The sequence below is a fragment of the Drosophila pseudoobscura genome, chromosome 3 (genome assembly GCF_009870125.1).
Source record: "Drosophila pseudoobscura strain MV-25-SWS-2005 chromosome 3, UCI_Dpse_MV25, whole genome shotgun sequence".
NCBI classification, from domain to species: Eukaryota; Metazoa; Arthropoda; class Insecta; order Diptera; family Drosophilidae; genus Drosophila; species Drosophila pseudoobscura.
Window position 1 is genome coordinate 10839771 of NC_046680.1, and position 14145 is coordinate 10853915.

The following is a 14145-nucleotide window of genomic DNA, read 5'->3' on the forward strand; positions in this document are numbered from 1 at the left end:
GTCGATTCACGAATCATGTGAACGAGACTGAATCTTTTCCAAATTTTAATGAAATGTTTCATGATTTATGCTCCATGGAACGTGCGCGATCTGATAAACGAAACCACTTGTCTGGCCAAATACTATATTGGGGAGTGCTTCCCTGTCCGATCGAGTGGACTAATTAGCACAAAAAAAAAGACAGAAAGAAAGAAAGAAAATATGAAATCAGAAATGAGCACGAATGGTGGCTGATTGCGATAATCTTTTGGCTCCAAAGTTCATTGTCTGGGCCAAGGAATCATTGCTTATTATTTGGTGTTTACACCTAGACAAAAGTGAATTGGTTCAAAATGACAATGCCCTGGTGCATACCTCCTTCTTCCATATGTGTGCATGTGTATGTATGTACAATTGTTCAAGTACTTTGATGTAAGCACGACTTTACTTTACTGTAGCCAATGACAATACAGATGATTCGATTAGTGTAATCAGCTAGTGAATTGCATTGTTTGTTTGCTTGGTTTAGTTTTTCATCTTGCTTAATTACTTCAAACTGGGTCTTCAAATATGGACTATAGAATACAGGAATGATCTGCGTGTGCGATCGGTTCATAGACTTCATCCAGGGGAAGTTGCCAGGGTCGCATGGATCTCAACAAAACCCCTAACATGAGAAATTCCCCGGATTTCCAATCTTATCTGCTGCGATTTGTAGCTATTTTGTTGTAAATTGTAAAAAGGGAATTACTTACATTTGTTTTCAAATTCATTGAGCAAATGAACAGAGCAAAAGGTTACATCATATCTGATTAAATTTTGAGATTGCTCACTTGAACAAATATTGTTTCCTTTTAAGCTACGGACGGACCCTTTTTACCCGTTGCCAATTTGCCCTTCTCATCGTGACCTTCGGTAATATATTTATGAATGATGCATGTATTTTTCATACCCGATACTCAAAATGAGTATAGGGGTATATGCATTAATGGTGAAAGTGGTAACGTCCAGAAGGAAGCGTTTCCGACGCCATAAAGTATATTGATTTGTCCGTCCCTATGAGCGCCTAGTGCTCAGAGACTATAGAAGCTAGAACAACTAAATTTTCCATCCAGACTTCTGTGATATGTCCCTGTTACAACTGAATTTCAAAACTTTGCTTCGCCCCCTTCCGCCACCACAAAGGACGAAAATCTGTGGCGTCTACAATTTTCAAGATACGAGAAAACCAAAACCCAGAGTCGTCATCGTTACTATATCTTCTAGACTGCAGATCAGGAAAAGATCGTATCGTTATTATAGGCAGAATGAAGGAAACAATTCCGTTCTCTCTCGCTCTGTCTCTCTCTAACACACACTTTTAAAGGTCGGCTTTGCCGGAGCGCCTAGATCTCAGAGCCAAATTGGGTATCCACACTCCTGTGATATATCCAAATTTCGCACCACATATCGAGAATAACCATATCTACCAGATTGCCGAATCTGAAGCAGATGGGATCATTATTACAGCCATACGGAACAAATGAACTTTCAGTGGCTTTTCGGTCGCTCACTCACCCATCGTCGTGCAATGTGTGCGTCCTCTGTCGGAGGAGAGCCATACTGACTAAGTATCGAGTATAAATGTAGAGTTGCGGCCGCAGCAGCAAGTCACAAACGTAGCCCCTCGTTTTTCTCTGGAAATGCGGAAAAATAAACCAATTGAAAAAGTTTTCATTACATTATTGCGTTTATTAAAAGGGGGTTAACAATACTGTTTCCTAGAATCTGATATGCAATTACAGACATTGTTTCGACATTAATTAGTTTTGCGTATCAATTTGAATGAATTAAATAAACAAGACGGGTCTGGCCAGACAGAGAGAGAGAGGGAAATGGAGAGGGCAGAGTGAGATCATCCGTCATCCGGGGAATGCGTGTGTTATAGTGTCGCCGGAGATTCCGCATTATTGCCGGAAGGGAATTCTCTATGGGAAGGCATTGCATCATATAGTGGCGCATCAGGGATCAAGCCTATCAATCGGTTGTAATCAGTTTAGCGCCCATGAAAAGTCCATTATCAGCAGCATGATGTTTCACTAATTGACTGTGTCTACGCAACATTAATATGAATGTGATTCTGAATCTGAATCTGAATGTGAATGTTGTAGTATAAATATGCGTCTGTCTATATGTGTACATACATAATGGCGATCGATCGTTCGACGGTGGAGTGTAGTGAATGGCATGGAATGTTCGGTAGCTTTTCAGGAGTAGGGAGGCTACTTTTGGCACTCCTTCTGGCACTGTTCCTGCTCGTCCTTTGCCGCGATATTCTCTTTGGCATAGGCGATGCCCTTCTGTATGCTCTTCTCCAGCTCGGGCAGCATTTGCTCCAGGGACTCCCGCTCGAAATCGTCCAGATGCGGCAGCCCCAGGTTCTTCTCGATCCCCTTGCCACTCAGCACCAGGGGGGTGGCGAAGAAGGGCAGGCATGGGGACTTGTAGCCGACAAAGGCGCACTCCATCACGTCCGGCTCTTCGTTGAGGCCACGCAGCAGTGAGTTGACAAAGCGGGCTGCCGCATAGGCCATGGACAGAGTGGCCGAGCCGGCACCGGCCTTGGCAATCACCACCTCGGTTCCTGCCTCCTGGATGCGATGCGTCAGGCGTTTTATATCCTCGAGCTGGCACTGGAAGCTCGGGCAGCACTGGGAAAAGACGGGAAGTATGGTCTTCCCGGCATGGCCACCAATCACGGGCAGATCCACCTTTCTGGGATTCAGGTTGAGAAAGTCCCCGACGAAGGTACTGGCCCGCACCACATCTAGAGTGGTGATGCCGAACAAACGGCGCGGGTCGTACGCATCCTTGGACTTCAGCAGCTCCGCGGCAATGGGCACGATCGAGTTGATTGGGTTGGTGACAAAGGCCAGCAGGGCCTGGGGACAGGACTCGCTGACGGCGCAGGCCACGCGTAGGGCCACCCCTGCATTGGCCTCGAACAGCTGGTCACGGGTCATTCCCGGCTTGCGGGGCATTCCGGCGGGCACCACCACCACATCGGCACCGGCCAGGCAGTCCCCGAGCTCCTGGTCCTCGTACGCATTGGTCTGGACCGAGGTGCAGATGTGCGAGAGATCCGCCTGGACGCCCTTGATGTTCTTCATGTCGTGGATGGACAGCTCGCCCACCAGAGGATTCTGCTTCAGGAGCAGGCTCAGCGGCTGCCCAATGCCACCGCTGGCCCCCACGACAGCCACCTTGAACTCCCGGCGGCAGCTTCTCTGATTGAGAAAACGTTGCAGCAGTCCCTTGGTTGTCGAGGCCAACATCTTACAGTTTTCTGATAATCAAAATTTTACAAAACTCTAATTTGTGCCTACAATCGATTTGGAGATGAACGGAATTTCACTTGACTCTAAATGAATGATATGTCAGAGATACTATGTACATATGTATATCAATGAAACGTGCGTGTCTGAAGGGGCGTAGCTTCTTGGGCCTACTGTAAATTCCAACCCGCTCTGATTAGGGTGGGAAAAGCCCCATCGCCCCCCATCTCCATCGCCACGCCGAACCATCAAGTCCCCAGCCAAGACGAGTCGACTACAGTACCTGGGGCTGCCGAGAGCTGAGGTACGCTCTTGATAGACGCCTTCGGGTTCCGATCGCTGACACGAGATCGTCGCTCTCGGGAGTGAGTGCTGGGACTTCGGATGGTTCAGTTCATGTATAAAAAGTAATGCCCCATCATCGCTGATTTCCAGTTGCGGGCAAGCTAGGCTATCAATACGTATGGCAAAACCATCGAAAAAAAACCACAATATACCTAAAGTAGATTCAAGCAATCAACATTTTCGTCTCAGTCCGCGGTATTCTCCATCAGCGGAAATTGAGAAAGTATTATAAATAAATCCACAAATAAATCAGCTCAACCAGCGGAATGGCTCAGAAAGTAAGCAAACATTGGTTTAGCCTTTGAAATCTTGAATGAATTCTTGGATCCAAAGTCTAACGACACCCCATCGAACATGTCCAACCCAAAGATTATCGGCAATCCAAATAAAATATAATCAAAATTACACTTAACAATGATGGATAGCATGTGCCAAAAGGAAGTGAAGTTAATTGAAGAATCGCAGCGTATTTCGGTATATCACTATTGGATCTATACCATACAAATCCCCGAAAGTGAATGAACTTGCAGACTGTCTATGGAGGTGCAATATCATGTTAATTGAATCGCAAAAAATATATTCCAATTTGTGGAAATAATTTACTTTAAAGTCTAAACCTGTTCGAACTGCCGAAAAGCAACTGGTGCATCAGTGGACTTGTTTGATCTTGCGACAACTAGAAACAGAGAATAAACCAATTTAAGCATTAGTACACCCACCTAAACATTATTTTGATTAACGGTTTCATTTCATCATCTTTCCAGATGTTCCACAATATACTACTACTGATAGCGACTCTGCTTCTAATCACCCTGAACGATGGAGTGGAGGCGCGACCCTCGCCAGAGGAGAGCAAAACAAAAATGCTCGTGGATCCCAGTGAATACAATGGGGATTTGTCGGTGGAGACCATCATGAAGGTGCAGCAGTGCGAGATGGATACCGCCACCATGGAGCTGTGCATGCGCTGTGCCAAAGTCACCAAGTCAGAGATCATATATCCGATGTGCTGCAGCAACGACGATGGCATCAAGAACTGGTGTCACTCCTATGTGTATTACGGCAACGATGAGGGCTACTAAGTAGGAGAAGATGCGGCGTGAATCGAATGAACAAATCTGACAATTAAATTATTTTGTACTACCGCATGTATTGGCTGTGATAATCTAATGTATTTAAATTAAATTATATTTATCTAGGAATAAACAAGACATGGCTAAATTAGCACATTCAATTAAATCTGGTTTTTCTTAGCCATAGAGGCGCTCGCATTGGCCTGTAAGCCCCTTGTTTTTCCGGGGGTGAACCGTCGCGGCCTCGAGAATGTTTCGAAATGTTTTTAGCAAAGGCATGTAGTTCCCTTGGTGTCCTCTTGGAGGCATCTTCCATTGATGTCAGCACCGTTAACCTGCAGTTACAGTGAGTATTCCCTCCAACATTCTGCAGTCCTTCAGTGGTAGGTGCCAAGATTCTGTATTCTTACCCACGGAAACGCTTTTATTTATTTTTAAAATCCTTTTTATTTAATTCTCATAAATTGTTTGTGTTCTGAATTTTCTTGTAAATTCAGTTGGTGTTTTTTTTTTTAACTTTATAATAATTACAAATATATAATGACTATTTAGAGTGATTGGAAAATATAAATCAATATCGGCTCTAACGATCCTACCAATAAAGTTTTGAAAAGCAAGCAAATAATCAATGAAACTACGCGAATGTAACTTAACGAATATTACAGGTCTTGCTGTTGCCTTTTAGGACTCATTTTGAATTTCCAATTGGTAGATTTGTGGAAAATAAAAATCAAAATCAAAAAGGAAAAGTATACTAGTAATGGTAAAAAATGCACATCCGCTCGAGCGGTTCAAACTTGTTTGTACAGCACCGAACATCGAACGCCATCGAACATCGAACTTGCACGGCACGAGAGAGAGAGGTATATACATATAAATGTAATTAACAAGCAAGGTTTAAACAACTAACGGAACGGTGGTTTCTCTTTTGTTATCTTGTTGTTCTTCATTTTTCGGTTTTTGCTTTTTTAGTTTTTTCATTAAAATTTGGTTTTGGTTTGTTTGTTTTTGCACTCATTTTGGCTGCTGCAGCTGCCACTGCAGCTGCGCTTTTTGCTCTGCTCTGTTCTGCTCCTTTCAAAGATCAGCTTTAATTGTTCGATTGCCGATTTGTTCTTTGTGTGTTTTACTCTTTTTTTTTTTAACGTTGACTGAAAACAACATTTAAATATTAGTCGCGTGAAGAGTTCAACTTACCAGAATTCAAGCACGCTATTTAAGAATGTTATTTTTGTTTCACGTTTATGTGTTTTTTTTGTTTTTGTTTTAGGTTAGTTTGAAAGAGTTTGGTTTTTGGCAGCTAAAGGTCCCAGAGCAGGGACTGGGGCTGGGTCTGGGTCTGAAGCTGGGGTTGTCGCCTCCAGACGGTCCAAATGCAGGTAGGAACAGTCCGCATCCTCGCAGCGTCCCATCAGCTCGAAGGGACAGATGGTGGCATGGACATCGCAGGGGCTTATCGGGATGGAGTAAAAGCACGGAAATACATTTCGCCAACCGGCCGATCCGAAGATTTTACTCACCTACTGTAATTCCGCGGCATGATCGATCGGTACGCCGGAAGGTACGTGTCCCTCACCGACGCAGCCTCCTCCTCGCGCAGCTCCCTCATAGTGCCCACTGTGTAGGGTCCTGGCCGAAGTTTAGATACCGGTTCTGGTTCCGGCTCTGGGTCTGGCTCGTCCAGGGGTTGATTCTGAAAATAAACTCAACCGTTTCGTTAGTTTGGGGGCTTTTTTTGTGGGCCACAGTTCGGCGAGTGAACTCAGCACGGATGAAACACAGCCGTACATGAGTTGAATGACTTGAGAACTTTCTTAGCATTAGAAACGAAGCAATTGGTATATGTATAATAAAATCCACGCACATCTGGCATCAGTTGGGCCTCGGACTCGGTGGCTTTATCTGGCGGTGGTGGCTCTGAGCGTGCAACTATCGCAGTATCACTCGATATTCCATTCGCCTCCGATTCCCTCGCTGCCTCAGAGGCAGTTCGACTCGTCTCATCTTCCCTTGCCGACTCGGACTCCATCGCAGTCAGTGGCGGCTGGCTATCGTTTTCAGCTGGTGGCTGCGGCAGAGGTTGCTGCTCCTCCGTCAACTTCGTAAGATCGTCGTATTTCACTATTGAGTTGTAGAGGCGGATCTGCTTGGATAGCTGCGTTGATTTGTAGCTGATTTCCGCCTTTCCCTCGTCGAGCAACCTGCAAGAAAAGCGAATCTATAATCGCATAGAAATATTCCGGTGTCCCGAGCTCTGGGCATTTGGAGCTCGGTCTTGCTCGTTTGTTTCCACCATTCCCACGTGGATCTGCAATCTGGCTGCTGTTGTCGTTGTGGTAGTACCTGTAGTCGTCGCCCCTTAATCCTTTGCCCAGGTCCATGGCCGCTGCGTAGAGCTTGTTGCGTTTTTGTTTAAGTGATAAGATGATCTGGTGGGTGGTCTGAATCTCCGGCTGAATGCGGGCCAGCTTCAGCTCCTCCTGCTCGACGACCTGCCTTACGGCCTGCATCTCGCTGTAGAGCTCTTTCAGCCGATGCGAGCCTCGCATGCGCACCGCCTTCGACTTCTTAGCCTCCTCGACCAGTTGCATGGACTTTTCCAAATTTGCTATCATGCTTCCCCTGGAACAGACACACAATCAGAGATGAGTAACCCTGAGCGCTATGCAAGCGTGTATATCTACCCGATTCTGGCAAATGAGTTTTCGAACGACTTCAACCGGGACTCCCTGGGCGGTTGAATTGGCTTCACGATGGTTTTGACCTGGGTTTCATTCCCTGCCCCTGCCCCTGTCCCTGTCCCTGCCCCTGATGCTTTACTGCTGCTGCTGTGGATGGCTGCCTTTTGAACTGCCACTTGGCTGGGGCCGTTCGTTGTTGGAGCTTCCCCCAATGCGGCTGTTGTTGCCTTGTCTGCAGTCTCTGTTTTCTTGGCTGTCTTCAGCTTCTTCTGCTCTAGCAACTGCATGCGTTCGATCAGGCGGAGATACTCCTTCTGCGAAGCCACAGGCAAATGTCGCACTGCCTGAAATGGAAAGAATGGTAAAGAATATTTTGATCGTGGCTAGTGTTAGCTTCTACCCACCAGAGGAGTTTTCTTTGTCTGTTGTTGAGTCTTTGTAGTGGCAACATTTGGCGGAGTTTGTACCAACCTCTCCTTTTCACATGTATTTTCCGTGGCCTTGTCTGTCTTAGCCTCTTTGGTGCCATTTGTGCCTGGTGTAGGGACCTTGGAACGCGCCTGCTTCAGATAATCATCGATCTTCTTCTCAAAGTATTCACTCATGACCGATCGCCTGAGGTTGGGATTGGAGGTGGATGCTGGAGTCGATTCTAGTATCTCCGAGTTGGGAGTATTCGATCTCGTTGTAGAGCCACTGGGACTGCCCATGGCCAGGCTGAGCGGACTGGCATTTTCAGTGTAGTTGGAGTAACCAAAGCACGAGCTCAGCTCCAGGTTATCATCGCTCCCCGCTGAGTCATCGGCCAGGCTGATGATCAGCTTGCTCACCTTGATGCTAGCCGGATCGATATTGGTGACCAGTCGCGTGACAGGGGAGCTGGCATGGACCTTCAACTGGTTAAGGGGCTCCTTGACCAACAGTGTCGAGGGTCGCTTACAGCTCAGCTTTGCGGAGGATTGCTCCTCGGTGGGAATTTTACGTTTGGTTGTGCTCTTCTTATTGATCACCTTGTTGGGTTTTACAATTTTTATAATTTTAGCGCAGGGGGACTTCTGAATCATCATATCTTTGCTAGATCCACGGCTAGATTCAGGCTGAGGTCCGATGGAGGATTGGTTTGAATCTTGGGACTTAGAAGCAGCCTCAACGAGGTGCTGCGAGGGCACTTCCTGCTCGATTTTATCCGCACCTTCAATTGGATAAATATCATCCTGGGGCTGTACAATTGGCTGACTGTCGTCGTGGGTCTGTTCAAAGGACTGATTATCATCCTGGAGCTGTACAATGGGCTGACTATCATCCTGGGGCTGGCCAATTGGTTGACTATCATCCTGGGGCTGGCCAATTGGCTGACTATCATCCTGGGACTGTTTGTCTTCTTTACTGGGCGCCACAAAAGCACAGGACTGGAAGCGGCGTACCGCATTCTTGAGTATCTCTGGGCTGAGACGGGACTTGATTGTGGGGAAACAACTGCCCTTTTTGGTGGCAATGCTGGACAGAAGCAGCGAGCGCAGTTGTTCGGGATCATCGGAATCGTTGGAACCAATCGAATCCGATTTTAATGTAGACACTGCCAGAGTCGGGGCAGGTACAGGCAAGGGAGGTAATAATTCTGGAGGAAAAGACAGGACTGGCGTCGGTAGAAGAGGTTGACGCCTAGGTTCGGCCTCCTTAGCGGTCTTCAGATTAGACAGGAGCATGGCGCGCAAGGCTCCAGCTTCATCGTCGCTCGTTTCCGGATGCGATTTGTCCAAACTCTTCGTTTGCGTCTCTGTGTTTTCCATAGAAACGGATTGAGTATACGTTAGGGAGCTGTGATTGGAATTTTGCTCATCGACCAGATGCATGGCATCCCTGGCATCCTCGTCAAGATGGATGGGATGAATGTGGAATGGCGGCGGTGGTGGCGGCTCCTCGTCATCATACAGATCATCGTCCTCGTCTATCACAATTGGCATGGAAACGGGCGGCAGCGAGCTATTGGGCATAAAGCAGCGCCAGCTACCGCCGGCTCTGTCCAATGAGTTCCAGTTGTTCGTCCACACATTCCAAGTGTCTTTCTGCTCATCGCTATCCGTTTCGGCCAAATCCATGTCCACCGGTTTCGTGTCAACAGCATCGTCCGTGTGGTAGCTGAAGGGACTTGGTTCGCGCTCTGGCGAGGCAGCCGGACTTATCTCCATTAGGTCGTCTATTTCATCCGTGTTACTGACTGTGGGAAGAACGCGATTAATCATGTCGGTGGGTGAGTAGGCTCGCTCCGCATCGCGCTTCTTACGCGCCATATGCTTCTTGATTATGGCAGACTTGAGGGCTATCAGACGCAGACTAAGCTCTGCGGGGTCTCCGCCTGGAGATGGAGCGGACGGTAGCGCATTCGCCTCCGCCCCCTCTTCCAGACAGAGACCATCGGGGAGTTGCTGCACTGGCGGCGACAGCAGCTCCTTGTTGGGCGACTTGCGCAGGGGATACTGCAGTCGCTCTCTGAGGCTGCTCTTGTACTGTCCCAGGATATCATTCCGCTCCTCTCTGGCCAAAGCCACGCGCAGCTTGTCCCTGCTGAGCTTCAGGCGTTCCAGGTCCAGGACGTCATCTCCCTCATTCCCGGAGGTCACATCGTACTCGCGTATCTCGTCGTCTGTCAAGCTGTCGAAGGAGTTCAGCAATAAGGCATCCTGCTGCTGATAATGTTGATGATGGGTCGGCTTCTGATGCTGATAGCTCATATAGCTTGGGGTCAGCTGGCGACTGCGTAGATGCTGTGGCCTGTAGCGCCGCGCTGAGGTACTCCTTTTGTAGTCGCCATTTAGCAGTCTCCTGCCAGTATCTACGCGTCTCAGTCTCGATCTTTGGTAATTGCGCTGGGAATCGTAATCGTTATCCGAATGGCTGGACACATCGGAAAGCAGATAGACCGGAGATTTTCGTGGAAGCCGCACAGTTCGCTCTTCGAGCTCCGGATAATCTGTAATTTTAAAAGAAAACAAAAACCTTATCTCGAGTGAGAGGAAGGGGCCATAACTCCAAACTCAAATAACATTGGCTGGAACTCGACCCGTTCAACTGGAATTGGGCGCCGTTTTGTAATATTATCCCATGGGAGAAGCCCTATGAAACACAAGTATGTACGCGTACTTGCAAACAACACACACGCACACACAGCCATTTTATTCTACATGTTGCTTACTATATTGATTTGCCAAATTTGCGGCCAGCATATCCATCCGCTCCACATCCTTGTTGTTCTCCTCCAATTGCTGGATCCGTGCTCGCAGCTTGAACTCTTCATCCTCTGAGGATATTATCACCTCGTAATCATCAACAATTTCGCCTTCTTCGCGATCATCCTCATCCATGACCTCGCGGTCACATATCGCATCACTAAATCCGGGATCTGTCGCGCGCGCGGATTGCCTTAACTCCGCTGACATGGCGGGGCGGAGAACCATCATTTAGTCAAATTCCCGATTCTTATCACCTTGCTGCCTAGCTACACAAATTGAAAGAAAATTCTGACTATTCAATTGTTTTATAGATCGTCAATGTGACCGTAAATATACCGATAAAAAAAACGAGCTTAGCCCAATTTGGCCCCCTTTATTTAAACACGATAAAAACTTGAGTTATTTCTGGTTTATGGCTGTATCGACAATATATTTCACCTAATAAATAAATATATATAATATAAAATAATTCAATTTTCATTATTTTCGGTGGAATATTAAAATACCCCTTGGTCTATATTGGGTTAATTGTTCTCCGTCGAGGATTAGAAACCATATTCCTTGATTTTTATATCCATTTGATAGATCAAGACATTTTAATTTGTATTACTCTATTTTTTAAATTTCTTCTTAAATAAGGTTTAAGCAAAGTCAGTAAATGTGTACCGAATGAAAGGTGAGTGTGTCTGAAATTGTAATTCATTGTCGCTGGTTATGGTTTCTTTCCTTATCTGTATCCCAAAAAGCTTTTATCGGTCTCCGTAAGAAAACCATAAAATCTAAGACAGAGACTGACTGGGCACTCAAGGAGAAATTGTTTGAAGTAGTCAGTTGTCAAACTTTGACGTTGTCAGTTGTCAAAATTTTACGTTACGTCAAAATGGTACGGGCCCGACTCATGGGCCGAGAAAACGATCAGGATGTTTCTTGCATACCCTAGGGAAAAGGATATTAAAGAATTAAGAAAAAGTCCATCTAGTCAGTCTCTATTTTAAAGCTATTTCAACGATATTTTGCAGCTTATTGTCCTCTTACAGAGTCCAAGAATAGGTATCTCGATCTCGTTGTATGTATACAAGACACTAATCAAATGCATGAATGTGTCTACAACACATCAATCTGTGAAATAGGTCTTTGTTAATAACGTTTTAAAACAGTTTGAAAATTATGTGGACAGGAATATCTATTATGTACGCTACAACTTGAATTCGTCAGTATATTTTCGGTATATTTTTAAAAGTAGACGGTATATTTCGGTATATTTTATCGATAGGTCCGGACAAATCTGGGCACACCAACTGTCAAACGAACTTCCGCTCTTTTCTACCCAACTCGCGGATCAAAATGCAGCAAAAGGTATTTGTGCTTGTGAAAAAAGGCCGAATTGTGTGTGGAATGTCAACTAAAGTAATGGAAATGCTCTTATTTTGCAGCGCAGAGAACCCGTGCAGGCAGTTCAAGTCTTCGGACGCAAGGTGTGTGTGCCATAAAGCATTCAAATCAAACGAAATTTTCGCACGTGTCGCACAGAAAAGCGCGTCAAATCGCCCAGTCGACGCGCTCTGCCGACCGCCGCTTCGGTGCTGAGGTTATGTTTGGGTGTGCGATGATTTTGATTTGGTGTGAAGCTTCTCCAGTGCAAAACATTGTAAACGGACACTAATTATTGGATTATTGCAGAAAACCGCCACCGCTGTCGCATATTGCAAGCGTGGCAGTGGTCTCCTGAAGGTGAACGGACGCCCTCTGGAGCAGATTGAGCCCAAAGTTCTGCAGTACAAACTGCAGGAGCCTCTCTTGTTGCTCGGCAAGGTATGTTGACTCCCTCACCGTCTTTGGTTGTTGCTCTGAACACGACATTGATATGATGATAGCATTTATCCCGAACTTGAAGCCCAATGAGAATAAAAAAATGTTTCTGATTAAATTAGAGCAACATTTGGACGTTTTACGCCTTTCAAGGCCAACATTGATATATTTACTTCTATCGTTTTGCAGGAGAAATTCGCCGGTGTGGACATCCGTGTGCGCGTTAACGGTGGTGGTCATGTCGCCCAGATCTATGCCATCCGTCAAGCGATTTCCAAGGCCCTAGTTGCCTTCTACCAGAAGTGTAAGTAACAAAACTCTTAGATCAACAATGGTGGCCTTAATAGGTTTTTGTTTGAGAGAACTTTCACTCTTTTGCAAATGATTCAATGCAGGCCAGACTAACATACATTATGAGCATATACCAACCAAGCTGGCAATATGTGATATGCAGATTGGGTGATGCTTCAAAAACATTTGATATAAAGGCACCTTCTACCAGATATTTGTTGGAAGTTAATGCCATTTCCAACGAAAGACTTGAGCAAGGGAGAACAAATGCATGTCGCAATCAAAAAGAGCAATCGGCCGAATTTGACCAATGCTATTTGAGGCTTCATCGACATTAAAATTGTGGAATCCTGCCAGCCTAACAGATTTTGCCCTTAAAAAGTTTTTGTTTAAGAGACTTTATACTCTTCTGCAAATGATTTAATAAGGGCTAGATCAAAGCACATTATGAGCATATACCAACCAAGCTGGCATTTTATTTGATATGCAGATTGGGTGATGCATCAGAAACAATTCGTATTCAGAGATTCCTGGTCCCCTTCTACCAGATTTTTGTTGGAAGTAACTGCCTTTTCCAGTGAAAGACTTGAGCAAGGGAGAACAAGTGAATGTCGCAATCAAGGAGAGCACTGGCCAGCTCTGACCATTGCTACTTGAGGCTTCATCGACACTTGATTCGAGCAACAAATTGTTGGAGAGCTGATTGGTGATCATAGATGATTAATTTTTGAATTTCTTTCCTTCTATTACAGATGTCGATGAGGCCTCAAAGAAGGAGATCAAAGACATTCTGGTGCAATACGACAGAACCCTGCTGGTCGGCGATCCACGCCGTTGCGAGCCCAAGAAATTCGGTGGTCCAGGAGCCCGTGCTCGTTACCAGAAGTCGTACCGTTAAACTCTTCTGTCTGGTTTTCAATTTGGATTAGAGATATTTTTTACAATTTGAAAATGGTTTGCGCGCAAGTGTGAATAAAACGGAATAATTAACAGTAAGATTCAATTATGGCTATTTGTTGTTGGGTGGAATTTGCTAATGGTAGTGGGTTTGCGCTATAGTTTAAAGGCACATATGAGACAGAATCGCTTGTGCAGGTACACGTCTGTGGCACACATGGACATTTGTCCATAGTTGACATGTAGAAAATGTGTAGTTACCATGTACAAAATACATATTTGTTCACCTTTGTTCAAATCTAATTTTATAAACAATCAAATAAAGGGGAAAACTTAAAATTAGCAGAACTTGCAGAAAGTTGATTATATATGGAGTTGGAACTTGGATATAATTATTTATTCAGGGCTGAGGGTCCCATTTATCTAGTAATATTCAACCGAATATCAAAAACAAGGAATATGTTTCCGAACATGACGGAGAACGATTAACCCATTACACTCCACGAAAATTGTGAATCTTGAAGAA

The 14145-nt window shown here is 45.5% G+C and overlaps 4 protein-coding genes across 4 annotated transcripts; 2 read left to right on the forward strand and 2 right to left on the reverse strand.

Moving 5' to 3' along the window:
* Positions 1–1689: 1689 nt before the first annotated feature.
* Positions 1690–3394, reverse strand: LOC6898414 (malate dehydrogenase, mitochondrial-like). Its single transcript, XM_002138424.3, has 2 exons — positions 2163–3394; positions 1690–2110 (listed from the first exon to the last, which is right to left on the reverse strand). Exon 1 carries the CDS (start codon positions 3291–3293, stop codon positions 2241–2243), a length of 1053 nt encoding a protein of 350 aa, XP_002138460.2. The 5' UTR covers positions 3294–3394; the 3' UTR covers positions 1690–2110; positions 2163–2240.
* Positions 3395–3707: 313 nt separating this feature from the next.
* On the forward strand, positions 3708–4872 carry LOC4804212 (uncharacterized). Its single transcript, XM_001360770.3, has 2 exons — positions 3708–3916; positions 4403–4872. The coding sequence occupies exons 1-2, from the start codon at positions 3905–3907 to the stop codon at positions 4718–4720; spliced, it is 330 nt and encodes a 109-aa protein (XP_001360807.2). The 5' UTR covers positions 3708–3904; the 3' UTR covers positions 4721–4872.
* Positions 4873–5981: 1109 nt separating this feature from the next.
* LOC4804213 (uncharacterized) lies at positions 5982–10983 on the reverse strand. Its single transcript, XM_001360771.4, has 7 exons — positions 10586–10983; positions 7797–10363; positions 7396–7736; positions 7055–7333; positions 6576–6912; positions 6232–6404; positions 5982–6163 (listed from the first exon to the last, which is right to left on the reverse strand). Exons 1-7 carry the CDS (start codon positions 10848–10850, stop codon positions 5983–5985), a joined length of 4143 nt encoding a protein of 1380 aa, XP_001360808.4. The 5' UTR covers positions 10851–10983; the 3' UTR covers position 5982.
* Positions 10984–11884: 901 nt separating this feature from the next.
* Positions 11885–13720, forward strand: RpS16 (ribosomal protein S16). The gene is made up of 5 exons (XM_033379238.1): positions 11885–11978; positions 12056–12097; positions 12303–12434; positions 12621–12735; positions 13475–13720. The coding sequence occupies exons 1-5, from the start codon at positions 11967–11969 to the stop codon at positions 13618–13620; spliced, it is 447 nt and encodes a 148-aa protein (XP_033235129.1). The 5' UTR covers positions 11885–11966; the 3' UTR covers positions 13621–13720.
* Positions 13721–14145: the final 425 nt, after the last annotated feature.

Coding starts and splice junctions, on each gene's coding strand:
- RpS16 (XM_033379238.1), top strand. Junction 12,098..12,302: donor TTCAAGTCTTCGGACGCAAG/GTGTGTGTGCCA, acceptor GGATTATTGCAG/AAAACCGCCACCGCTGTCGC. Junction 12,435..12,620: donor CTCTCTTGTTGCTCGGCAAG/GTATGTTGACTC, acceptor ATCGTTTTGCAG/GAGAAATTCGCCGGTGTGGA.
- LOC6898414 (XM_002138424.3), bottom strand. CDS start 3,293: ATGTTGGCCTCGACAACCAAGGGACTGCTGCAACGTTTTCTCAATCAG.
- LOC4804213 (XM_001360771.4), bottom strand. CDS start 10,850: ATGATGGTTCTCCGCCCCGCCATGTCAGCGGAGTTAAGGCAATCCGCG. Junction 6,913..7,054: donor TTAAGGGGCGACGACTACAG/GTACTACCACAA, acceptor CTTTTCTTGCAG/GTTGCTCGACGAGGGAAAGG. Junction 6,164..6,231: donor ATGCCGCGGAATTACAGTAG/GTGAGTAAAATC, acceptor CATCCCGATAAG/CCCCTGCGATGTCCATGCCA.